The sequence below is a fragment of the Sinohyriopsis cumingii genome, chromosome 9, assembly GCF_028554795.1.
Source record: "Sinohyriopsis cumingii isolate HCF-2022 chromosome 9, ASM2855479v2, whole genome shotgun sequence".
NCBI classification, from domain to species: domain Eukaryota; kingdom Metazoa; phylum Mollusca; class Bivalvia; order Unionida; family Unionidae; genus Sinohyriopsis; species Sinohyriopsis cumingii.
In genome coordinates this window covers 112,394,171-112,421,318 of record NC_142969.1, presented here as the reverse complement: position 1 = coordinate 112,421,318, position 27,148 = coordinate 112,394,171, and the positions used below count along the sequence as shown (strand labels likewise).

Genomic DNA, 27,148 nt, shown 5'->3' with positions numbered 1-27,148 from the left:
TTCTGGTTTTTATGATTATTAGATTAGTACTAAAATTGACTACCAGAGTATAAAGCTTCTATTCTGTCTTTCCACCTTCCTCTTTAATTGAAATATAGACACAAAAATCAGTGTTTTCTCTGATTATTAATACATTGTATTGAAACGTTATGTTGTGGGCAAAATGTCATGAAATCAGTGCAAGGCAAAGTAAATTTTCTTTTCTTGGGCCTGTTTAGAGTTAACGACTGCTGACTATTTTACCCTAATCATCCATAGGCATGGACCCTGTAATTATTCAGATTCTTCAATGTATGTACACTGTCAAAAAAGCTTACAAGGGAGCCAACTCCTCCCCATTTTCATTGCAAGAGTATCTGTCAGTAGCTTCTCATGGTGATTCTTTCCTAGGTTTCCACCAAATATTCTGACCACTATGTATATCCTGTCATGTGCTGAAAATAGCATTAAACCCCACAAAGCCGAAAACTAAACCCGTTTCATAGTGACATATTCTTTCCTTAATTAGAACAAGTTGTTGGGACTAGCTGTTTGGTAGTTGGTTAATATATTATTGGTAATGGTTGATACATACATCAAGTGCTTAGAATTGCTTAAATTCAATGCCTGAATTGAAATTCATCTGCAAGGTATGTTTGATCTAGCATGAAATGCTAAATTTTTCAGCTACTTCATGTGTACCAAATCAAACTTTTTATGACATTTTATTTAAAGCTTTTTTAAAAACTGAAATTGGCATGTAGCTTTAACAGTCATTTGGTATTTCAATTTGCTGGCTTGTGTGTGCTTGGTAAATATGCTGTAAAGATTCCTATCCATCAAAACACAGAACATTAATTTGGTATGGTGCCATATAGGTTACCTTTATTCTATGTGAACTTGTAAGTAAATAACATAATTATTATATTGGAGCCTAAATTTCTATTATGTTGGAGGAATAAAGAGATAAATTTTTGTTCATATTTAGGACCTGTTTTTTTTTTTTTTAATGCTGTTTTTTTATACCAAAAGCACAACAACAGTAACTTCTGCTATTTAAAAATATGAATTCTATACAAAAACAATATTGAATTGGGTTTGTAATATTAATTTTCTAATCTGCTATAAAGGGATACTAAAAGTTAAATTGTAAAACAAAATTATGTGTTTTAAGGGTAGAAACCATAAGCATGTGTTCAAAATTCCCAAAAGAACATTTTGTAATGAAATTCTTGGGATGATGGCCCGAAAATTGAATTGTTGGAATCATCTCTGCTCCCTATTCAATGTTAAAAGTGAGTGAAAGTTCTTGAATGTATGAAGTCATGAGTATAAATTTGTTTTTTCATGCCCAGTAAATGCGCAGATTGTTATAGGATAGGGATCTAAATAGTTATGACCAAGGCTAAGATGTTTGGGTAGGGAATAACTTTAGAAATGATCCACAGATGCCCGATTGATATTTGTTATCACCTGATCATGCATACCAGTTCTTAGACATTTGAAGCAAACTTGAGAGCTGTGTGACAAATGTATGTAGAATCAACCTTAGCCCCACACCGCCACCCCACCCTGCCCCATCTCCCATCCCTACCCACAGGGATGGGATTAGGATTCAGAAAGTTTTCAAGGACATATGTACATACAGGTGAGTGGAAAAGATCTGAGTTTCCCTGTGCTTTTTGAGAGAGAGGGAATACAGTGTGTGTAAAACTTTGGTTACCTCAAGTTAAATTTTTTCTTAGTCATGCATTCTTTTTTACATTTCTGACTGCATGCCTTTCCTTATGATTTCAGACTGATAGAAATACAATACAATGTTATTGGGAGAATCAGCCAGGAGGATGCACAAAGTCACACTGTGTTTTCATGCATACCAAGCCAAGGCCCAGCAATATGGAAATCAGACCTACAGGTAAACTAAAGTGCAACACAAGAGTTTTATTATCTGCTTTTGTGAACATCTTTGAGAAATTAGGATTGTTTCATTGTTGATGATCTTGGACGCTCAGTATAAATAAATATCAGCTCTTTGAGTTAGAACATAGGACTGAACTGCCTCACCGAACCCTCTAATTCACTTTGTCATTGTTGGTTATGTGTAATGGTATACAGATTATATATGTGACTGCAAGTGCTGCATAGAGTCTCTGTATTTTATACTTGCTTTAAGATTTTGAAAAATGATAGTTTGGTCAGGCTTGATTTATCATTAAGTCACTGTTTTAAACTAAGATTATCTTGAATCACAGATTATTTTTTACAGAGGTCTCTATGGCAGTCAGAATTTAGCATGGCTTCTTATATAGACTACTTCCATTCTAACTAAAACTTTGAATTGCAGGTTTCCTAAAGGTTACACTATGAAGCTTTAAGAACTAGCCATGTTTGTCAGGATTAGCCCTGGAATAAAAAAATTAGCCATATTTGTCAGGTATAGCCCTGGAATAAAAAGATTAGCCATATTTGTCAGGTTTAGCCCTGGAATAAAAAGATTAGCCATGTTTGTCAGGATTAGCCCTGGAATAAAAAGATTAGCCATATTTGTCAGGTGTAGCCCTGGAATAAAAAGAAGTGAGAAATAAATATGGGCAAAATGGGTGAGAAGTTTAAGTTAACAATCTAGAGATCTTTTTGTGTGTGCAAACATTGTTTTACAATTTCTGCAAATTAAAAAGAGTAAAGAAATACTAATCATAGCTTTTGAAAATGTACCAATTTTCCATTTTGTATTCTCAGTGTTTTCAAACAGATTTGTTGTATCATTTGTTAGAAACTGTCTGAAAAATTATTGAGTCATAATTTGTTCTCAGGATGCAGATCCTCTTTTGCTAGCTTTTGTTAGATGAGGTCTTTGAGAAATTTACTAAGATTTCCTAGAGTTCAGTCCAAAAACCTTTTGAGCTGCAGTGTTTCAGTGGTCAAGACATTGTACTTATGACCATAAGAGTTTGGGTTTGATTCATACCATCAGGTCTGCCTGGGTCAACTACTATCATTTTAGTGCTTAGGCAAGGTACTTTAATTTATCTCCCTTGATTTGTTGTAACCTTCATAGTGTTACTCTGCCACACAACACAGAAAAAACACCCAAAACCTTCATAATGATATGGTGTTTGATCTTTTGCATCTGATTCTGTGAGCTTACTACCACTCTGGAGATCATACTGTGATCAGATTTTGATCAAACTTGGTGTGTAAGCTGATATTAAAATGTAAGAGAGGTAATGATCAAGGCATATTAATGAAGTGATCTTGCACATGTTTGTTTCCTCTGTTACCATGTTTCCCCTATAAATGCTACTCCATTGGACTCAGGGGTGTAGAATTGGCCTTCACACAGAAAAATACAACTAAATGTTAGTCTGAAATTTCAACCTCTCTTCCAATATGTATCTAAAAAGACAAGGTGAGTACCACAGAACTGGTGCTAGAAGGTACCAGTTTGTTTTGTTTGTGATGATTTTCTGATAAATTACACAATATAGACAAGCAAATAAAACACAGATATGTAAATAAATCTCATGTATTGACCCATACATGTTATTAAGTGATATGTGTGCTGGATCAGTGCATGGTTTTGAGTGAAACATAGGTACTAACTCACTGGTACACAAAAGCCAAAGTCAAAAGGTAATGCAACATGGCACTTAGCAGAATTTTACCAAGTTTGATAGATCATTCTGGCATGTATGCCTTTCCGATTTATACAGTCAGTAGATATGGTCAGCTTTGTTAAAACAATGGCAGTAGTATTTCTATTCTGATTTTGGTCATAATTTGTCTATGGGTTTTTAACATCAAGATCTTGGACAAGTTGGTAACGTGTGAGATCAGTGCATGTTAATGTCATGATCTTGATTTTGATTCATTGAACTTGTCACTACTATAAAGACTGTACCTCATCCATTTTTGATAAAACTTGATAAATAGGTTTCTGTGTTAAAGATCTTGGATGAGTCAGGTTATGGGTGAGATCTATGCATATTATGTATTGTCATTACAAAGAAGTTTTATCACACTTACTAAAAAGTTCGCAGAGGATTTTGTTCTTAAAATAGTAGATAATCAGCTTAGTGAAATCAACACGTTATTTAAATCATGCGAGCAATAACAGTTCCGTTTTGGCCTTGTGTATTTAACAACCTTGACTTTGTTTAAGATGAAATTTGTTTAAAAGTTATTAGTTCTTAATACCTGATTCTAGGTCTTGGACCTGAGAGAAGTGTCATACCCCCGTCTATTCAAGCATCCGACAGCTCAAGAATGCCGTCAGTTATTGGTCCCAGTCCTATAATACCGCCCATTATCATCAAACCACATGAAGGTACGGACTGCTATGCAGATTTAGTTCAGATATTCCAGTTATAACCTCTCAAAAAATGTTTTGGTTCCAGGTGTGACCAGTTGAAGGAATGAATATTCATTGTATCTCAATAAAATCTCCTTTTTACTGTTAATTTTCGTGTTTATATAAATGTGCTGTTTAATAATTCAATGTCAACATGTGTTTCCATGGAATTTGCTACAATAAGTTATTGTTTTTGTTTTTTCATGTCCTCCAATAGGAGTTAAATTAAGATCCCAAAGTGGATTATGTAGTAACCCCAGTCTAACATGGACAAGATGACAGTTTACCTGGAAATCTAATGAAACTTGACAAAGTGAAGAATTTTCATTGCAGCGTCAATACCTGTCATCTGATTCCAACACATTTTATATATTGTAAAAACAAATGAAATTATCTATAATGGGCATGTTTTCTTTTTATATTTGATGCTATATTAATGGAATTATTACTTTATAATCACCGAAAGTAACATTTAATGTGTCATTGGAAATAAGCGCTGATCATGCCGCGGTCGCATGTCACCTCTCTTTGTTACAAAATGCAGGTTATTAAAACTTCATGAGTATTCATGAAATTTTCAATCCAATTAGAGGAGAAGTAAGCAATTCGGTTAGTGGTTGTAGCACATTCCTATGATATTCCTACACAAAGAAATAATCCCTCAAACTCTACGCAGATTTGACCAAAAGTTTGGCAATTTAAATAAATGCCTCATATGTCATCAAAATCGAGATATTCCAAGATTTTTTTGGCTACCAAATTTATATATTGGAAACATTTATAAACCAACCCCAACGAGCATTGAATTTGTCAAACATTTGAATCTCCCTGTGTCGACATTGTCCACCATATTTGAATTTTCTAACAGCTGATAACGATGTCAACTTTTCCACAACTGATGTTCCAAAACTAAACTTATTATTAATTTCATACAAATTGGTATGCCAGAAGAACATGCTAAGATGATTTTTTTGAAATAGTTTGTATTGTATTAATGCTTGTTGTACGGTTTAGACAGTATACAGTATACAGTCACAAAATGAACACGCATTTTCAGCCATTATAAATAGGATCAAGTTGTCAATGCTGTAAATATCTTAACTGACAAACGGTCATCCATTTTAAAATATGTTCAACCTTATATTCATTATGTTGTTACATTTGTATAAATTTTGTAATGGGACATTGTCTGATGAAATAATGATTAAAAATCGCATCCCTATCAGACAAATGCAAAGTTTCGGTATAACAATATGTAACCAAGTAACTACATGCACACTTAAAGTGGGTTCCTAAATTCAGTATGCATTGATAACATTTGATAGGAAAGTCATAAATTATTTTGCAGGTGTATGATATTGAAATGTTAGTTCTGAGTGAAAGATGGCAGCATTCCCTGGTCCATTCTGCAAACACGTAATAAAACATCACAGGATTTAGAAGATGAAACCAGCTTGAATCCTATTCATGAAATTAGGTCTTGCAGCATTGTTTCAATGACAATTATGAATAAACATTGCATTTTTGTTTTGTTTTCGAAGTTGTTTTACATACATGTGAACTATTTCTAATGTGATATATTTGTATTAGGTTAAATGTCATAAAAGTTGTGAAGTCTTTATATGCTTTTCATTTATAAATGGAAATAATGAAGTTGGACAACAGATTTAGTGAGAGCAATGAATTCAGCAGGAAAAATGCAATCAGAATATCAAATTTCATAATATCTCAGCAAAAAGAAAGTTATAACATTTTTTATGCAAAGAACATTTTACTTCAGTTCCATGGCTGCCATATAATCTGAATACATTTATATAAGACACAAATTCTAGAAATTTGTAAATACTTTGGAACTTAAAAGTTGCATAACTTTTTTTCTAATAGATATATATATGCAGTTTTTTCAATATTAGAAAAATGACTGGGATTGCTATGTACATTGATGTTATTTAGTGTTGTTATTAGTTTGTGTATCTTGAAATTGTTTTCATATTTCTAATACTCGAGTCTGTATGCTAAAGTTGTTAAAGTCATGAATTTATGGAATCAATAGTGTTTAGTGCTTTCATGACGTTTCATAATCTGCCTATATTTATTCTTTTCTACACATTTCTATTTGCCTTTTTTTACCATTGCCATCCCTGTGAAAATATATGAATCTTTATAATTTATATTATGGTCCATATTTTGCATGTTGTTAAACAAGCATAATTTGATCTTATACTCACCTGCTCATTTTGAACCTTGTTAATCAAGTTAACCTGCTCATTTGTAGATGGGTCCTGAAGAAATAGACATTGTACCAAAAATTTAACTGTTATCCAGGAATCTGGGTTTGTGTGCAGTTATGGAAAGTGGCCCGTTATGTGAAAATTGCTTCCTTGTCAGTATGAAAATTATTATTGTGTAAAAGTAGCTGAACATTTTAGAACATGCATACATTCCGGGAAGGTGGCTGATATAGATAGGGGCCTGTTTGGAAAGAGTTGACTGTGAATACAATTTTTCTTGCTCATGATTCACTACCCTACTTGTTTGTGTCTTACATGTGATAACATGCTCAGAATTCACTACACTACTTGTTTGTGTCTTACATGTGATAACATGCTCAGAATTCACTACACTAGTTGTTTGTGTCTTACATGTGATAATGTGCTCAGAATTCACTACACTGCTTGTTTGTGTCTTACATGTGATAACGTGCTCAGAATTCACTAGACTAGTTTGTGTCTTACATGTGATAATGCTCAGAATTCACTATACTACTTGTTTGTGTCTTACATGTGATAACATGCTCATAATTCACTACACTACTTGTTTGTGTCTTACATGTGATAACATGCTCATAATTCACTACACTACCTGTTTGTGTCTTACATGTGATAACATGCTTATAATTCACTACACTACTTGTTTGTGTCTTACATGTGATAACATGCTCATAATTCACTACACTACCTGTTTGTGTCTTACATGTGATAACATGCTCAGAATTCACTACACTACCTGTTTGTGTCTTACATGTGATAACATGCTCAGAATTCACTACACTACTTGTTTGTGTCTTACATGTGATAACATGCTCAGAATTCACTACACTACTTGTTTGTGTCTTACATGTGATAACATGCTCAGAATTCACTACACTAGTTGTTTGTATCTTACATGTGATAATGTGCTCAGAATTCACTACACTACTTGTTTGTGTCTTACATGTTATAACATGCTCAGAATTCACTAGACTAGTTTGTGTCTTACATGTGATAACATGCTCAGAATTCACTACACTACTTGTTTGTGTCTTACATGTGATAACATGCTCATAATTCACTACACTACCTGTTTGTGTCTTACATGTGATAACATGCTCATAATTCACTACACTACCTGTTTGTGTCTTACATGTGATAACATGCTCAAAAAATTGTTTATTTTTTCTTATTGTGATGTTAGTGTCAGTGGTAAGGTTCTGTGTTAAAGTTTTGTGTCAAAGGGTCTTTTATTCAGACGTGAGAGATATGTAATTGCACAGGTGTTTAGGTCTAACTCCATTTTCTGTTGAACCATTGTATTTGTTATTCAATAACATTTAGGTTTTCTTAAACCTCATAAGCAATGAAACGTCTTTTTTTACATCTTGAGTATATATTTCAGATTCTTCAGATACGGAGAGTACAGGCCATATAGATTCTCCTATTAAAAAACCATTTGGAGTGTCATCCAACCATCCAGAAAGAGGGCCCCAAATAGGCCCTGTGCTCCAGGGCTCTCATCAGGGACTACCAAATGGTCCACTTATAGGTCAACATCATATTGCTCGAGGCCCACTTCCTCCTCATGTAGCTGTAAGACTACCCCTGGGTCCAGGAGGTCTACATCAAGGTCTCCCTCAGGGGCTGCCAGGTAGCATAATACAAGGTCCACCTCCACCAATTCCAAGGATTCCAGGGCCTCCACATGTAATCCTAGGTCCCAACCATAGACCTCCTCATCCTCACCTTGTACAGAATCAGCCTCCTCCAGTTGGTTATCCATCACATTTTCTCCCCCCAAACACTTCACAGCTGCCTCCTGGTCCATTTCCAATGGGGCCACACCAGTATCCACCAAACTTTCATCCATTAGCCCATCAGGGTCATCGTCCGAGGTCACAGCACTGGGAGGATCCTCATTATGAAGAAGATATCGAAAAATTTCTCCGGAATTGTGAACGAAGATCCAGGTCTCGATCAAGGTCTAGATCCAGCTCAGGATCAAGGTCATGGTCAGGATCCAGATCCAGATCCAGATCAAGAGGAAGGTCGTGGCCCAGCTCTAGGTCCGTGTCAAGGTCAGTGTCTAGATCCAGATCACGGTCAAGATCTCGGGAGCGATTTAGATCAGGAGACAGACTAAAAGGTCACACTGAGAGCAAAAAGAGGCTGAGACCAGTGATACCAGTTGAAACAAAAATTATATCTACAAGAAAAGCAGAAGCAAAACCTGGTATGTTATATCACTTATAATTTGATCGAACTAAGCACATGATTGCTACATAAGTGTTTTTTTGCATAAAAGAAATATATTTTGTAACTTTGTAAGGATATGAGCAATTTAGCATGTATTAACATTTAATTTGCTGATTAGCTAGCACATTTACTTTGAAGATTATATGCTTAACTATTTGCTAACATTATACCTTAGCTTGACAGGCAAGTGCTTTCAGGTGTGTGTATGATGCTATGGAATATACTTTCCCATGATAAATAATGATGCATATTTAAACTTGAATAAAATACATATTTTCAGGTTATCATATTTCAGATACAGAAATAAATATGAAAATGTTTAAGCATTAAACACTTAGGGAAACAAGAACATTGATTTGTTTTGTGCCCACCATAATGTGGAACATATTGTTAAGGTGTTGCCCATCAGTCTGTTTCTCTATTACCAGTTTTATTTATATGCAAGAACTTAAATTGTCCACCATCTTCAGGTTTGAAATTGGCATAAATATTTACCAGGCCTGTCTAACCAGGACATAACCAGCTCATTTTCTATTTTAATTGTGTTCATTAGCATCAGCTGAAAATAAGAATCGTATTTCACCAACAAAGCTCCTGAAAAGTTCATGTTCTGCTTCAAGATGATCTTCAGTGATGCCACAGTTTGCTCACTTCTAAGGAACCCATTATCCTGCAGCCATTGTGCAGAGAGCCCGTATTATGTGATTCCAAGGACAATTCATGAAATTTTTACACCATTGAACAAATGAAGCACAATGCATACTTTTTTATTTCTCTGAATTCTAAGCTAAAAAAGTGCACTGCATCATAGCATATTAAGGATCATATTTAAACCAATTGTATTTGCTTACCCACCATTTCTGGTACTTTCCTAGTCTCTTGGTCATATTTTAGATGAAGCTTTCTCTTATCATCTCAAGGTTCTCTGGCATGCCGCAGTCTGTATGTGGAGAAACATGGAATCAGCCAACACTATGCATGTTTCAATACATACCATAATAGCTTGTTTTTAGAATAAGCCCAGCATGCTAGCAAATGTAATAGCCTCAATGAAAATAGGAAACAAATTCATGTAACATGCTATCAGATGTAATAGTTTAAATGAAAATAGGAAACAAATTCATGTAGCATGCTATCAAATGTAAGTCTCAATGAAAATGGGAAACAAATTCATGTAGCATGCTATCAAATGTAATAGTTTCAATGAAAATGGGAAACAAATTCATGTAGCATGCTATCAAATGTAATAGTCTCAATGGAAATGGGAAACAAATTCATGAAGCATGATATCAAATGTAATAGCCTCAATGAAAATGGGAAACAAATTCATGTAGCATGCTATCAAATGTAATAGTCTCAATGAAAATGGGAAACAAATTCATGTAGCATACACGGGTCGAGCTAGACTTGAATTTTGAGAAGTGACTTCCTTTTTGACAGTAGGGAGAAGTGAGAGCTGAACAGGGAGAAGTTGGACCAAATCAAGAAACACTATCTATCTATATATATATATATATATATATATATATATATATATATATATATATATATATAATGTTTTCTTTTATTTGAATTATGTATATTTCTCAGTATCCATTTAATGATGGTGTTAAGCAATACTTTATTTTAAAGTTGCAAAAATCTGTTGTATGTTTATTATACACTGTATTTTGTGTGTGTATAAAAATAATTATATTCATGCTCATTGTATTCATATTTAGTAGTTTATGTTTGGATGCAGTGTATTTTAGCCATATGACTTTGAAAGAGTACATTGTAATTAATTTTAACTAATTGGAGTGATGAGAAAATAGTTTGGTGAGTCTGAAAAAATGCTTAATAAACTACCACTTAACATTTTTTAGTGTCTAAAAATTCTGTATAAAATCGCAGTGAAATAGATATTTAAATTAATTTGAAACAACCCCCTCTAATGTGTGCTTGGAGCAAAGGCACAAGTAACTTCATACCATACTGTTGATCCTTATTTCATTGTTGCCTATTAAACATTACGCTGACTGTAGACAGCAAACTGAAGGACTAATTTTGATATATGACCAAACTAGACCCTTCTTTCCAACTGAAGCGACACAACCAAGAACACACATGGCTTCATGCATATGTGAGTGTATCTATTTTTGGAAAGAGGGATTTTCTTAATGTAACCACTCGCTTCGTTACAACAATCTATTTATAGGATTGGAAATTTATGAATTTATTTCCATACATGTTGTAACATCATGCATTGCTTAAATAGTATTTACTTTTCTGCTTTTTTTATATTTTACAACAATGAATGTTAGAAAACAATCTTGACCATACAAAGTTGCAAGGCTTTTCGAATTCCACAACATAGCATTGTCCCATATGTTTCTGACCCACATGATTACATTTTTAGGCTAAGTCATCCATCATATAAGATGTACAACTTGCTTTCTATGAATTGTATATTTTCCTTAATCTATTGCTAAAATTATTTATGAAAACAATCTAATGAAGTAGCATTGCCTAGAGACATTGGCCATTATAGGTTCACTTGCGGTTTCAAACTGATTTTATATAGAAAATAATGCAAACATGACATCTAAAATCTTCATTAAAAAAATTTAATTAGAAAGTGCTCTTTACGAATTATATTCTTAAAATAAATCACTATTTACATATTGATGTGCAAGTAATGAAACAGAAGTTAGTATGTCACAGGGGCTCGTATCATTCCTTAAAATTTAACTCACACATATAGTACATGTATTACTGATAGTTAAATTGTGAGCAACGATACAAGCTCATGAGATATGTTTTCATCATGGTACTACGTTGCAGAATTCAAGCAGTGATAAATTGCTTGGGAAAGGTTAATGGTCAGTCATCTACTTAAACACACACCTGTGAATGTGCGATAATTTGTTATTGCAATTGGTATCAACATCACATATATTTCACCTTGGGCTATAATCTTACACAGTCAGAACTATCTGGCTACAGCAAGGGAGCATCTCAAAAGTAATAAACAACTGTAACTCATTGTACGTCTCAAAAATAACAGCGAATTCATTTTAGCTTTCCTAACAGAAGAAGGTGAAGTTTACGTATTTTAGATGACTTAGTCCCCCACTTCGCCTGGTAGTGTGACCCCTGGCATATTGAAGTAATTTTCTCTTCTATTTTAATAACATTTTTGCTTAAAAGACAGGTGCGTACACTTGGTGATTTTAATAAGTCACATGCATTCATTGCATGATATGATGCTGATGTGGTACCATTGTGTTTGCAAAGGCAGTAAAGTTTCACTTTGAGATTTGAAAATGCGGGTAACTAATTTCAAACCAAGGAACCACACCCAGATCATGAAGGTACTGAAAATGACTGTAGAGATAATGACTCTATAGAGTAAACTAACCAGTAAAACCCTAAAAGCCCGGAAGTATGCCAAACAGATATTGAAACTTCAGTGAAGAGTCTGATTCCAAAATAATAGAATCATGAAAGAAAAACATTCATAGTACCTTAAGAAATCATTTGACACTAAAACTTTGTAAAGACACCTGACCATAATGTTGAAGACGGTCACTGTGACTGAAAAGAATGTTTTGTACACACTGACATTAATTCTATATCACAGACCTAATCCAAACCTTGTATGTGGCTTGTAAGAAAGAAGCCATCAATTTTGGTGATAGGTCCAGGTTGCCATGACTGAAAGAAGAAATAACAGTTTCTATGCAAAATTTCATAGGACTTCTCAATGCTTTCGGTGTATAATGTGTCATTCACTCTGCTCTTGTTGATTTTTATTTTTGTTGGTGTATTTGAAATTGAAGATTAAGAGATTAAAATCCAGCTGTGTCAAATTAATGCTTCTTGTTTCTTTTAAAGCTTCTCCACCTAAAGATGAGGCAGGGGTAGAAACGGTCAAGTCTCTGGAGGATATCTATCGAGAGAAAGCTCTTCAATCTCTCTTCGCTGCTCGCAAAAAAGCCATTCAGGAAGCCAAGCGGAAGGCACTGGGTAAGCACTGATACTGACATACAGCAGTAAAGCTGTCTCATTTGTCCTTATCTTACATTGTCATGTAATTCAAGTTGTCTTAGCCAGTCAGATAATTCAGGTTATCTCAGTCAATCTGTATCACGGTTATTATCTCCCCTTGAATACACTAGAGGGCGTCTCGGTGCAACTTGCATTCAGATAGTTCAGTCAATAAAGACGGTCTGTGTAGATCAAGAAAATTTGACAGCCCGCTCACATTTCACAAGCAAGATCGATATCTCACTATCTTAAAAAGAAATTTTATCAATATTTGATCAACTGTTTTTACCTCTTTTATTTTTTCACTAACTTGCACTGTTCCCAGCCTTCAAATAAATGTTCATTGCCCATTTCAAAACTTCATTATCTTTCCATTACTATCTCATGCTCTATTTTGCATTACTTGATTGTGTGAAAGTGTATCGCTGCGTGAAAAGATTGTTATTGCAATTTATCTTTCTTGAAGAATAATGAAAATATTTTTTTTTTTTTTACAGATTTGAATCATTACAGTTAATGGAAGTTGAACGAAAATGAGAAAAAAATTCTTACTTCTTCAGGTTTTTTTATTATTGATTTAGACTGTTGCATTTCTATTAATGTTCCTTATATTTTTCATGAAATAACTTGAGTTATATCTAGGAAGGATATATTTTTTTCAAAATGCACACGTCATCCATGCTTACACAGACAAGTGCATGTATGATTCTCCTTGATGATTATTTTAATTTTATTTCCTTGTATGGTTGGAAATTTTAGAGCATACAATTTGGAGAAATATCAATGTTCGATACACTATACATGTATAGGACATTTGTGGCTCTCACCTATCTGCCTGTCTGTCTGTATGTACATCTGTCTGTCTCATTACATGTGGTGCATGGGTATGTGTATGCTTGAATGAATGTGTGTTCACATACATATATTACATAACCCTACTTCTGGTTAAAAACGAGTATATAATGTTGTTAAGATAGAAAGAGTCACTAATGGATAAAGACAACAAATACGAATATTTATGAGCATCCATTTATTATTGACTTGAAGAGCATGTTCTTACAAACAGCCTCTTTTTTAAATCATACTGTCTGCAATTTTACATCCAGTCACGTGGATCAATATTGATTTTAAAAGGCGAACCAAAGTAATAGGAGGAAATCTGTGAAATAATTGGATCTTTTAAACTTACATATTTGATGCAAGGACTATTAAACAGAATTAAACTAGTTTTAAGAAGGTTTTTTCCAGATTAATTTGCAATCAGAAATGCTGTCTAAAGACCCCAGCAAATTTGAGAGTTATTATGTGTCAGCATAAGCAAAGAAAAATCATGCTGAAAGTTATTGCATGTACCATCCGATACTTGATGTTTCGAAAGTCAAAAAGAAAATGAAACAACAAAAAAAATGTCATTGGGCATGTTAATTAATCTGAATATTGTACGATATTTACACCCAAATATGAATAAACATTCCATCTGGAAAAGGTTGGGAGAAATGATATTTTTTCCCCCGCTATTTGTTGATTAGCAGGACTGGCTAAAGAACAGATTAACTATAGTGAGTCATTGTTTTGTAGTAGTTGGAAATTTCACTAGCTGTCTAATCTGCCTAGCTATGTGCTAATGTGTATGCTGGAAGTTCAACAGCCATACAAGGCCTCATTGGCTGGTTGGCTGCTGTGATTGGGATGAGTACATGAATGGTATTGATAAATTGTTGTGTGCAGACAATCAGCAGTAGTTTACAGCAAGTGTATTAAAAAGCATTTACTTTTAAGAATATATTGTCTTTCAATTAACTCCCTAATCAGATATGTATCCCTTAATTTCAAATATTTAATTCTGACTTAAAATTAAAGACCTGTCAAGATGCATGTTTTGATTGAATTTATAATTTGGAAATTTGTTTACATCGGCACCGATTATTTCTGCCGATACCGACTGTTCTAATAATCGGCCAGATTATGAGTATGGTTGATTAATCGGTACAGCTTTAGCTACTAGTGTGTTTTCTCACATACCAACATTGGCTAAGCCTGAGACTTGAACCCACACAGACATTGGTGAGATGGCAGATAGTGATCACTTTAAATTACTCACTCACCTAGGTTCCTTCCTACAACACTTAACTTTTATTACAAAATCAACATGTGACCATGCCTGCTGATGACTGGCCATAAAATTTTTTTCTCTCTTACATTCATCGTGATTTTTTTTATTCCAGGAAAAAAAAACTGCTGTAGAATTTTTCTCTAACTTTTTAAGGTTCTGTTACCAAAAAAATATATTTTTAAATAGTTTGTAAAAATGCACTTTGGAGGAATTACCAGACTGGTTTGCAGATCCAAGAGCATAAGGACAATATGTCATTTATGGCATGCATATTATTGCTGTTTGGTCCATAGCCTTTATACATAAGGACATGTTTACAGGGTAATCTCTGTTTCAGGCTGTTCTTTCTGTATTGACAACCAGTTGTGCTAGATGTATATAAAATTATTTCAACTTGTGTACTGTATGTATTCACTTATAAGTCTAATCCAGCTATAGACAAGACAGTAGACCCTGAACTCTAGTCACATCATGCAGCATCACAGCAGGGTCTATATAGTTGATTCTACTGATTACTTCTAACAATCTGCATAGACCTAGATTTTCCAGCACATTATGCAGTATCAGATCTGGGTCTGTAAAGTTCACTTGCAGATTCCAATTGTAAACGAATATGGTGAACTAGATGCTTTCATTTATCCAACACTTTTATCACACTTTCAGTTTTATGAACAGTCTAAGAGACTGAACAAGATTTTTCCCAGTTCTGATAATTCGTTGGTAGAGATACAAATGTAGAACAAAAATAAACCTGTTAACTTGCACACATTATGATCTATTTAAAGGACTTGTCATCAGGTTTGCCTTTTGGTGTCAGAGTTTTTATTCCTCCCACATGGGATGAACAGTAGATTGTTAGATGATGGAGACTGTGTTTCCAATATATATTCTGGTATTTAAATCCCAAATTTAATTAAGGAAAAAAGTTTCTGGTTGTATTTTCTTTTTCAAATATGATTTTACAGAGGAAAAGAAATCAGAGGCCATGAAAGTGATAGAAACAACTGAAAATAAACCAGACAAGAAAATAGATATACAGGCAGCAACAGTAGATGAACCAGTGAAGAAGAGAGATATTAAGTCCAGACTTGGTAAACCCGACCAATTGAAGAAGAAACAGCAAGGCAAGAGTGCCACTAAGTCTACAAAGAAAAAGAAGGATAAAGATAAAAAGAAAAAATCATCTTTGGAAAAGAAAGATCTCAAAGAAAAAAACTCAGACCAAATCGGTAAAGAAGAGAGTAATTCTAAGAATGAACAGGAGGATGGAGATGAAATCTTGGAATATGATGAGGAAAATGAAATTGTTTTCCTGGATGAAGCTGCAAAAGAGGATGAGTCGGAAGAGGAGGAGGAAGAACAAGAGGCGACAGAGATGAAGACTTCAGCAGAAGAGGAGGAAGAGGAGTTGGAATCAGTGGAGTCAGAAGAAGAGAAAGAAGAAGCAGAGGAGGATACAAGAAAAAAGAATAGTATGAATAGATCTCATTTTTATGTTTGTCATTAAATTGATATAGGTTGGTAATTAGCAGAGCTGAAACAGATATCTGAACACTTGAATCAGAATATTTCGTTTTGCAGTTATTCTCTAAAAAGAAAATGGCATTTGAAAATTCATAAGTTTGTCAGCATTTTATGAAAGAAACAAAAAAGACAAAACATAAATTATGCAACGTTAATTTAGTTATGAGGGAGCAATTTCGAAGCAGCTAAATTTCCAGCGATTCAAACTCTGACTAAAAACGTAATTATAATATAAAAACTCTGTAGTGTCAGATTGCTTACACCATCGCCTTACAACCGCTCCGGTGGCCTAGTGGTTAGAGCGTCCGCCTTGGATGCGGGAGGTTGTGGGTTCAATCTCCGGCCGAGTCATACCAGAGACTTAAAAAATGGCACTAACAGCTGCCTCGCTTGGCGTTCAGCATTAAGAGGTTAGTGTTAGGACTGGTCCGCCTGGTGTCAGGATAATGTGACTGGGTGGGACATTATGCTACATGTCTGCGGCATGATACCCCAGTGCTAGACATCACTATAAACTGCCACATTGCAGACATCGTAGCGATATGACTGAAATTTGTTTAAAGCTATGTTAAAAATAAAAATCACATCACATCACCATCGCCTTACTGTTCAAAGTACTTCTGAAAAATAATGTGTCATAAGGCAAGTTGATGAAGAACATGGTGTAGAATATGGATATTATCAAAGTCAATAATGCCTTTATGTATAAATCAGCCAAAACTTGGAAAAATTTCGCACATATGGTGGACATTCATTCTGTCAAGCAGTTGTAGTCAATCCCTCAAGCCATTACCAGTCTCCCTATCTTCCCCCTGATCACCTTGGCAAGTTAATTCCAATATATTCTTCATTTGGTCTTTTGTTCAAGTTTTGTAATCATTACACAGCCATGAAATTAATAATACACTTAAAATCAGACATTGTCCATCATTTTCTACAAAGGTTGTAATACCAGCCACTGGACATGACTTCGGAAAACTATCATTTTAGTATCAGTTGTAGGATTGGGAATTTACTGTTTCAACAAACGATTGCTTTCTTTGTTTTTCAGCCTCTATTTTAATTTGTGCCAGGAATTATTTCTCTTGTTCTTTACTATGCCCTAATGAAAATTACTTTGTTTTTGGAAATTCTTGTTACCTAGGAAACAAAATGGTCTACTCCCAAACATGGTTGATGCAGGAACTAGTTTCCAGGTACATGGCCCTGGTAGGGTTACATTATACAAAAGTCACATGACCATTCATATCTACAACAATGCACATCTGATGTACAAGATGAGGTTTATCTCTGTGAATGGGTTTCGGTTAAAATAGCAGGTCTCGATACAAGTTTTTTATGGTTTAACAGAAACTTGCAATGTTACATTTATAGCCATTCAAAATTTCAAGTCAAGCATATCCAGGTGTGTTGGTTTGATAAATTATGGAGACCTGTGGTCAGTGTATCAAAATTTACATATTTGTGTGATTGTAAAAAAATCACTTCCACACAGAATTATTGAGGTAGCATTAAACTGATCAGGTAATGAGTTTCTGCCCATCTTTACCCACCATTTTCAGCATGAAAGGAACATTCATGGTTGTACAGAGTTTGAAGATAAACAGGGAAAATAACACATTCATTCATTTGATATTTTGATTCAACCCTCACAAGATATGCCCAGGCCCAAATAACAGATCAGAGTGAGAACTGAATTTAACACTTTTCCATGTCTCTTTTTTATGCTTTTGAGTATGCTTATTACTGAAGATCTGTCAAAAGGCATTGTATGTTTTGAATTACCTTACAAGAATCATAATCTAGGATGTGTTCAGATTTAAAAATGATTGAAAGAAAATTACAGCAAAAATGACTATATTATGGAACTTTGTGAAAGTGTGCTTCTTTATATATATTAATTTTGACTTGGCTTTTGATCAGTTAAAAGTTATCAAATTTATTTTCAAAACCTTTGACATCAGTGTTTGTGGACATAAAATCCTAACATAATATTGATATCACTAATCAGGAGCACAAAAGAAAAACAATTAACGGAAAATATTTTTGGACTGTATTTCAGGAATGGAATCCACAGGGACTTGATATATATCAATACACATAAATACGTGAATAGAATAATTTCGTGTTGGTTTTATTTCATTTTCTTTTTTTTTTCCCCTAGGAACCAGCCTTGTTATTGAGCTCCCCAAGAATGACCTGAGAAGAACGATCAAGTCTGGTATGCATAGTTTCATTATATTTTATTGTACAATATGGGCTGTTCCATTTAAACAGACATGATAGTAATCAGGGAAGGCAAGTTGTTTTAATACATAAGCCAGTGTAGTTTGATTACTCAGTCAATTCATAAGAAAATGATACAAAATTCTGAATTTTATCTGTAGGAGATTGTTCAGTGCTGCAAGTGACACCCCTAGGTTCCAAATATGTTTTACAGAAACAGCTCTTAGATTTAAGGCATCAGGTTATTTAGTACCAAATCTCATCAAAATTTCCTAGTTTGGTGGGATGTGCATAGCTGCCAACTCTTACAATTTTGGCATGAATTTCACGACTTTTTCAATGATTCATGGATTCACGCTGCATGCAAAAAAAATCACGAATTTCCCAATTCTCAATTATTTTAAATCTTTAATAAAATAACTGATTTCCTGTTAAGCGCTAGCCATGATATCAGCAGTTGCTGAAACAGTCCGGTACTGCTGGTTGCGATATTAGTGGAACTATAGCTGATTGATGCAGTTGGCCTGGTAGCAGGCATTTTAGCGTATTTTAATCTATATGTGTAAGAGTTGTTTAACAAATGTTTTTGAGAGAAACTGGGGCCTAACTGGAATTTTGCGCAGCGCATGCGCCGCAAACAATGATTTGAATTACCATTTGGCACCGCATTCAGCCATCGAACGCTGATATACATCATGCTTTTTGCACGCAGCGTGCCACAAATTTTAGCAGTGGGCGTGGCGGCAGAGAAGATGTAAGGAAGCACATTGGTAGCAAAAAGCACATAGAGGTTGGGAAAATTAAGAACTCACAGCAGATTTCAGCTCTTGACAGAAGACCTACAAGCTACCAATGCTGAAGCATAGTTTTTGAGTTTTCTTGTTGACCACATATAACCTTTTCAACTGGAGACCATGCCGAACATTTGTTCCGACAAATATTCCCGGACTCGAAGATCGCTTAACGAATTCATGTCAAAATTCACCATTTTTTATCCTTATTTTCACTAATTGCGAGCCTGGAGGGTTGGCAGCTATGGATATGCACTGAAATTGGTAGCCTCACCGAAAAAAGGAAAAGAAATCTTTAAACCAGGAGTCAAAATTTATAGGTTTAAGTTTTCACATCGTTTGCAAATGTTTATTTAAAAATAGGCAGAAGATTATCTTTTTTAAGTTTCATGTGCATATTTATGCGATAATAATTGTATTAATTGAATATGATGGTTCCTTTTAGCATCACCTTTATTTACCAGTAATGGATGCTTTAATTCTTATGCCAAAATAAGTTTGATAGTTTGATAATACATTTAGAAACCTTTCTTCAGCATTGATTTCACCACAGTGAGGTCTTTATTAACACTGCATGCATATTTATTATTTCAGCGGGTCAAAAAACTGAAAGAAAGGAACAAGGCAGTCACTTACAAAAACCAGGTCAGTTTTCTTTTGGCTCTGCTGATATTTTGTGTAACTGTTAATGTCATGAGATGTTGTGTAGAACATGAGATGACATATTTATTTATTCAGTACAGCCTTCAAAACTCTGGTTGCTATGAATTATTGTAAAATCCAGATATTTTTTTATCCATTAATAGCTACCTATATACTTGCCTATGTGTCCAACTGCAAACTGCACAGACCCAGATCTGCTGGCTCACAATGTGTGCACAGATCTGGGTCTGCAGTTTGTTTGGTGTATTCAGTAGAATGAACAACATAAACCATGATCTGCAGGTGCATTATGATACGGCGGTTCAGGATCTTTGTTGTTTGCAGTTTGGTTCTGCTTATAAGTTAATATATATATTGTTGTATCCAAATTTTAATTCACCCATGCATCAGTCAAGTCTTGTATCCAAATTTTAACTCACCCTTGCATTAATCGAGTCTAGTCCATCATAAATCCATTAACAATTACTATTTTCGTATTATAAAAAAGGACACAACAGATTTAGACCAAATATGGTACAGAACATTGAATGGCTTTAAAATTAATTGAAGTGGTGCAGATCCACCATCATGTATGGCCACCAGTAATAAAAGTCGTAAAAACTCTCGAAATTATTCCTTCATAAAAACAGCTAAGCAGAATTTGATCAAAGCAGGTCTCTGCATTGATGCCTTCAAATATGGTCATTGTTACTACAAATAGAAAAGTCATTTTTACTTAATATGAAACCTTTAAACAATTTCTTCTCCAAAATGACTAGATTTTGACCAAGCTTCCTGGAATGAAGACCTTTCAAGCTGTTGTTGTATTGCAATCAGTATTGGTCACCATTACTGAGAACACTAATATCATAACAGATTTATTCTCAAAACCTGCTAATCAAAAATTTGACAGAAAGCATCTTGGCATTGAGAGCTTTCAAATGATGCTGATCCAACTTAACACAAGGTCGCCATTACTGAAACCTTTTAACAACGGTTGAATAGAAGAATTACCATGGTATGAAGCAGAACTAAAACCGGTCTGAAACAGAAAGATCACTGCCATTTCACCTCTGTCTGCATGGGTTCGAGTCTCGGGCTCGGCCAATGTGGGTATCTGAGAAAGCTTGCCAGTAGCTTCTCAAAGGTCGGTGGTTCTTTCCGGGGATTTCCCGGGTTCTTCCTCCACTATTAATACTGGCCGCCATGTATAGCCTATCGTGTGCTAAAAAATGGCATTAAACCCTAGAACAACAACAACAACAACAGAAAGCATCCTATTGGCATCTAATTTTTTAGCTAACTGCTTTTGGATTTGGTTGTTGGGCAGGTGTGTGATCTTAGGCCTCTTGTTTTAGGTAACCATCCAATTTTTGAGGCAGTAATTTTGCTTTTGTAAAACTGATGTTTCATTATTTGGTGTGTTGGGTCTCATTAAACATTAGTCTTCCCTCAGTAACTATTTATACTGGATCAAGTTTCATCGTTCAATAAAATCTTTTCCTTTTCTCTTTTAATGCAATAAATATGTGATGTAATACTAAATGGAGCAGTTATGTGTTTTTGTTTCCACTAGAAAATCAGTCTCCCAGATAACATTTATAAACCCTTAAATATAGATTACACTTGTGGTCATTAGTAACTCTAAAGCAAAAATGTGTGGACAGCATAATAGTCCTTAAGTCATTATTCTGCCAGATTTGTTGTTCATATTGAAATGAATTTTCCATCGGCAGTTTGGTGATGGTTAGAGCCCATATAGTTTTGCATATCAGTGACACACCCTATGGTCTCAGAGATGTTGAACAAACATTGCTCTCCTGTGTATCTTAAGAGACAACTGATGAAGTTAGGAGCTGCTCAGTGATTAGTGTGCCAAACTCATGACCAAAGAGTGCTTCTTCAAATCTTGCATTTTGGATCAGCCCTGAATGGCTACTGTGGTATGTCTTTGAGCAAGCCTGATTGGCTACTGTGGTATGTCTTTGAGCAAGCCTGACTGGCTACTGTGGTATGTCTTTGAGCAAGCCTGATTGGCTACTATGGTATGTCTTTTAGCAAGCCTGATTGGCTACTTTTCATCAATTACCTAAAGCACTAAATGATCATCTTGTGTTGCTGAACCATAAAAGACCAAACCAAATCATTATCTGTGACATCAGACTTGTGACAGTTTTGGACAGTGCAGTATATAAAATAAACATCTTATCAACTTTATTTCCTTTTCAGTTGTAGGAGTCTCATTTGAAGAAAGAAGGAAGAGAAGAATTGTTCTAAATGAATGTAAGTGACATATTTTAAACTGTTCTTCACATTTTCTGGAGTGTATCCTCTACTTCAGATGGAGCAAGGTAGGGGATAGGGAGCATTGGGGGCTGGTGTAAGCTAACAAAATAGGACCTATGTTTATCAGATTTGTGTTTAGACAGAGGTCTTGGAAATGCTTAATTACACATATTTGTTTTATCTGGGACACACACAAATCACTTACACTTTAGACCCTCATTCATATGCATGCAATAGCTGGCTGGCAAATTAAAAAACTTGCCAGTCCTACTTCAACCACCAGTTGAGTGGGAAAAAGTATTGATCACTCGATCATTTTAGCTGTGCTGATATTTACAATGACAGAATTCAGTGGCTGAAAGACTCACAGATATGCATGTTGTCATTACATGTATAAGAATACATCAGAAGAACATGACGCAACAGTTGGGCGGCAAGTTCAAAGACTTTGACAAGCAGCTGAGTGGTGGGAAAATGTGCTGATATTTACAATGACTGAATTCTGAGGCAGGATGGCCCAGATATGTACATGTGATCATTATAAAAGTACATCAAATGAACAGCTTTAGCTTACAGTATTGAGTTCATTTCTGAGTGTAGCCAAATAAGTAGTGCATGTGACCATGAACTCAAGACACATCAAGACTTATACAACATTAGGATAAATACTTGGGGATTAAACAACAAATTCATGAAGATTATAATGAGAGTCAGAAAAGTGCTAAAGTTGTATGAACTGATAGCTTGGATGGGATAGTAGCCAAGTGTAAGGAAGTGTGTGATGCCTGGCTTAGTGTTTGGAATAAGACATTTCCTTGGATTGACCAAACTCAGTTTCATTCTGATGTCAGTGGTGTAAAGAATTTGGAAAATTAAACTCAGAGGCAACCATTGGTTTTTCTCATTTTGACAGTAACCACTTAAGGTATGATTAATATGCTTCTGCAACTTTTGCAGCAGTCTTTCACCAAAATATGACTCCTGGACTCCTGGTTTTAAAATCCTAGTGAGACCTCTGTTAGATATATAGCTATATTGTTTGCCAGATGTTTTACATTATTCCTTTTTTAGCATACCTGTCTGAAGTAAAGGCAATTTGTTGTAGGATCTCCATGTATTGGCTTCAAGGCACATAAAAGCATATGTATATATGAAGTCTTATTGCATCTCAGTCAGTGTTTTCTGAGGTTCTCCACAACAGTTTGGAGTTAGTTTCATTGCACCTGCAATTTTGGGAGTGAGTCAGGAGGGCTGACTTTATATCTTCATCAGATTATTTGTACATGCCTGGTCAAGCTTTTGCATTGAGTTCAGGACCACATATTGTTATACCTGAAATCATGAAACTCGGCAGTTTATCTTGAAAAACCCTCAGCACAAAAGAAGGTCATTGTGACTTATATTTTTGTGTTTCACTAACTTTATTTTCATTTGTTGTTTTATGTTTTATTTTTCAAGCATTGTTCTTGCCAGTATCATTAAACTAGATACTATTAGTACCCCACTCTTTCAATTAAAACTAAAAGGTCACATTGACCAACACTTCACAGTTTACTGGCTTTTGTTGTTAGCTATTGACCTAATAGTTTTTTTGCATGCTGTATACATTATGTGTTGAAGCATGAAATTTCTGAGGGATGAGTACTACTCCCTTGTTTCAGAAGTCGGTAACAAATGTTACTCATGTAGGGATTTTTATTTTTTTTTTAAATTTTATTTTCAAGCACTGTTCATTCCAGAATAGTTAAACTAGATCAATGTGCTCTCCTATGTGTCCTAAAAGATGTGATAAAGTTAGGAGCTGCTGTGTCTCAGTGATTAGTTTGCCTGATTGGTGATGCATACTACATATAATCATAAACTGTAAAAAGAAACATGGTATATGTGACCTATATTTAATGCTTCAGTGACTATTTACATTTTCTGTTTGAATTTCATTTCTTTGGCATTCTTCATATTAGTGTCATGAAACAAGAAATTGGATTTATTTATGTTAGTACTACACCCCTATAATCAAAGAAAGTTACTGTAACCTACATTTGTTTCTTTACTAACATAGTTTTGGCATTCATATTTAGGTCATTTTGACAGTTTTGAATTTTGTGCATATTTGGCTACATAGAAGGTTATTTCTTACCAGTGTAAGTTGAAAGTTACGATAAATATCTTTATTTAGTGGTTAACTTTCCTTATCAGTGTTTATACTCTGTACATAGTGACAGTGTAATATCTTTATTTAGTAGTTAGTGGTTAACTTTCCTTATCAGTGTTTATACTCTGTACATAGTGACTGTAATATCTTTATTTAGTGGTTAACTTTCCTTATCAATGTTTATACTCTGTACAAAGTGACAGTATAATATCTTTATTTAGTGGTTAACCTTCCTTATCAGTGTTAGTACCGTGTACATAGTGACAGTGTAATATCTTTATTTAGTGGTTAACCTTCCTTATCAGTGTTTATACTCTGTACATAGTGACAGTGTAATATCTTTATTTAGTGGTTAACCTTCCTTATCAGTGTTAATACCGTGTACATAGTGACAGTGTAATATCTTTATTTAGTGGTTAACCTTCCTTATCAGTGTTTATACTCTGTACATAGTGACAGTGTAATATCTTTATTTAGTGGTTAACCTTCCTTATCAGTGTTTATACTCTGTACATAGTGACAGTGTAATATCTTTATTTAGTGGTTAACCTTCCTTATCAGTGTTAATACCGTGTACATAGTGACAGTGTAATATCTTTATTTAGTGGTTAACCTTCCTTATCAGTGTTTATACTCTGTACATAGTGACAGTGTAATATCTTTATTTAGTGGTTAACCTTCCTTATCAGTGTTTATACTCTGTACATAGTGACAGTGTAATATCTTTATTTAGTGGTTAACTTTCCTTATCAGTGTTTATACTCTGTACATAGTGACAGTGTAATATCTTTATTTAGTGGTTAACCTTCCTTATCAGTGTTAATACCGTGTACATAGTGACAGTGTAATATCTTTATTTAGTGGTTAACCTTCCTTATCAGTGTTAATACCGTGTACATAGTGACAGTGTAATATCTTTATTTAGTGGTTAACCTTCCTTATCAGTGTTAATACCGTGTACATAGTGACAGTGTAATATCTTTATTTAGTGGTTAACCTTCCTTATCAGTGTTTATACTCTGTACATAGTGACAGTGTAATATCTTTATTTAGTGCTTAACCTTCCTTATCAGTGTTTATACTCTGTACATAGTGACAGTGTAATATCTTTATTTAGTGGTTAACCTTCCTTATCAGTGTTAATACCGTGTACATAGTGACAGTGTAATATCTTTATTTAGTGGTTAACCTTCCTTATCAGTGTTTATACTCTGAACATAGTGACAGTGTAATATCTTTATTTAGTGGTTAACCTTCCTTATCAGTGTTTATACTCTGTACATAGTGACAGTGTAATATCTTTATTTAGTGGTTAACCTTCCTTATCAGTGTTTATACTCTGTACATAGTGACAGTGTAATATCTTTATTTAGTGGTTAACCTTCCTTATCATTGTTTATACTCTGTACATAGTGACAGTGTAATATCTTTATTTAGTGGTTAACCTTCCTTATCAGTGTTTATACTCTGTACATAGTGACAGTGTAATATCTTTATTTAGTGGTTAACTTTCCTTATCAGTGTTAATACCGTATACATAGTGACAGTGTAATATCTTTATTTAGTGGTTAACTTTCCTTATCAGTGTTTATACTCTGTACATAGTGACAGTGTAATATCTTTATTTAGTGGTTAACTTTCCTTATCAGTGTTAATACCGTGTACATAGTGACAGTGTAATATCTTTATTTAGTGGTTAACCTTCCTTATCAGTGTTTATACTCTGTACATAGTGACAGTGTAATATCTTTATTTAGTGGTTAACCTTCCTTATCAGTGTTAATACCATGTACATAGTGACAGTGTAATATCTTTATTTAGTGGTTAACTTTCCTTATCAGTGTTTATACTCTGTACATAGTGACAGTGTAATATCTTTATTTAGTGGTTAACCTTCCTTATCAGTGTTAATACCGTGTACATAGTGACAGTGTAATATCTTTATTTAGTGGTTAACCTTCCTTATCAGTGTTTATACTCTGTACATAGTGACAGTGTAATATCTTTATTTAGTGGTTAACCTTCCTTATCAGTGTTTATACTCTGTACATAGTGACAGTGTAATATCTTTATTTAGTGGTTAACCTTCCTTATCAGTGTTTATACTCTGTACATAGTGACAGTGTAATATCTTTATTTAGTGGTTAACTTTCCTTATCAGTGTTTATACTCTGTACATAGTGACAGTGTAATATCTTTATTTAGTGGTTAACCTTCCTTATCAGTGTTTATACTCTGTACATAGTGACAGTGTAATATCTTTATTTAGTGCTTAACCTTCCTTATCAGTGTTTATACTCTGTACATAGTGACAGTGTAATATCTTTATTTAGTGGTTAACCTTCCTTATCAGTGTTTATACTCTGTACATAGTGACAGTGTAATATCTTTATTTAGTGGTTAACCTTCCTTATCAGTGTTTATACTCTGTACATAGTGACAGTGTAATATCTTTATTTAGTGGTTAACCTTCCTTATCAGTGTTTATACTCTGTACATAGTGACAGTGTAATATCTTTATTTAGTGGTTAACCTTCCTTATCAGTG

The 27,148-nt window shown here is 34.4% G+C and overlaps 1 protein-coding gene across 4 annotated transcripts in view; it reads left to right on the top strand.

The window, feature by feature from the left end:
* The window catches only part of LOC149792489 (uncharacterized), a 77,189-nt gene that overhangs the window by 16,817 nt on the left and 33,224 nt on the right, over positions 1-27,148 (top strand). For all 4 annotated transcript variants that reach the window (XR_016423578.1, XM_089971077.1, XM_089971078.1 and 1 more), the window contains 8 exons: positions 1,777-1,894; positions 4,187-4,306; positions 7,985-8,815; positions 12,715-12,846; positions 15,946-16,452; positions 18,669-18,725; positions 20,116-20,166; positions 22,393-22,446. Coding sequence is in view for 3 of the 4 variants with exons in the window: in XM_089971077.1 (XP_089827203.1) it covers positions 1,777-1,894; positions 4,187-4,306; positions 7,985-8,815; positions 12,715-12,846; positions 15,946-16,452; positions 18,669-18,725; positions 20,116-20,166; positions 22,393-22,446 (1,870 nt within the window). In the remaining variant the exon portion in view is untranslated. The remainder of the gene's footprint in view (positions 1-1,776; positions 1,895-4,186; positions 4,307-7,984; positions 8,816-12,714; positions 12,847-15,945; positions 16,453-18,668; positions 18,726-20,115; positions 20,167-22,392; positions 22,447-27,148) is intronic.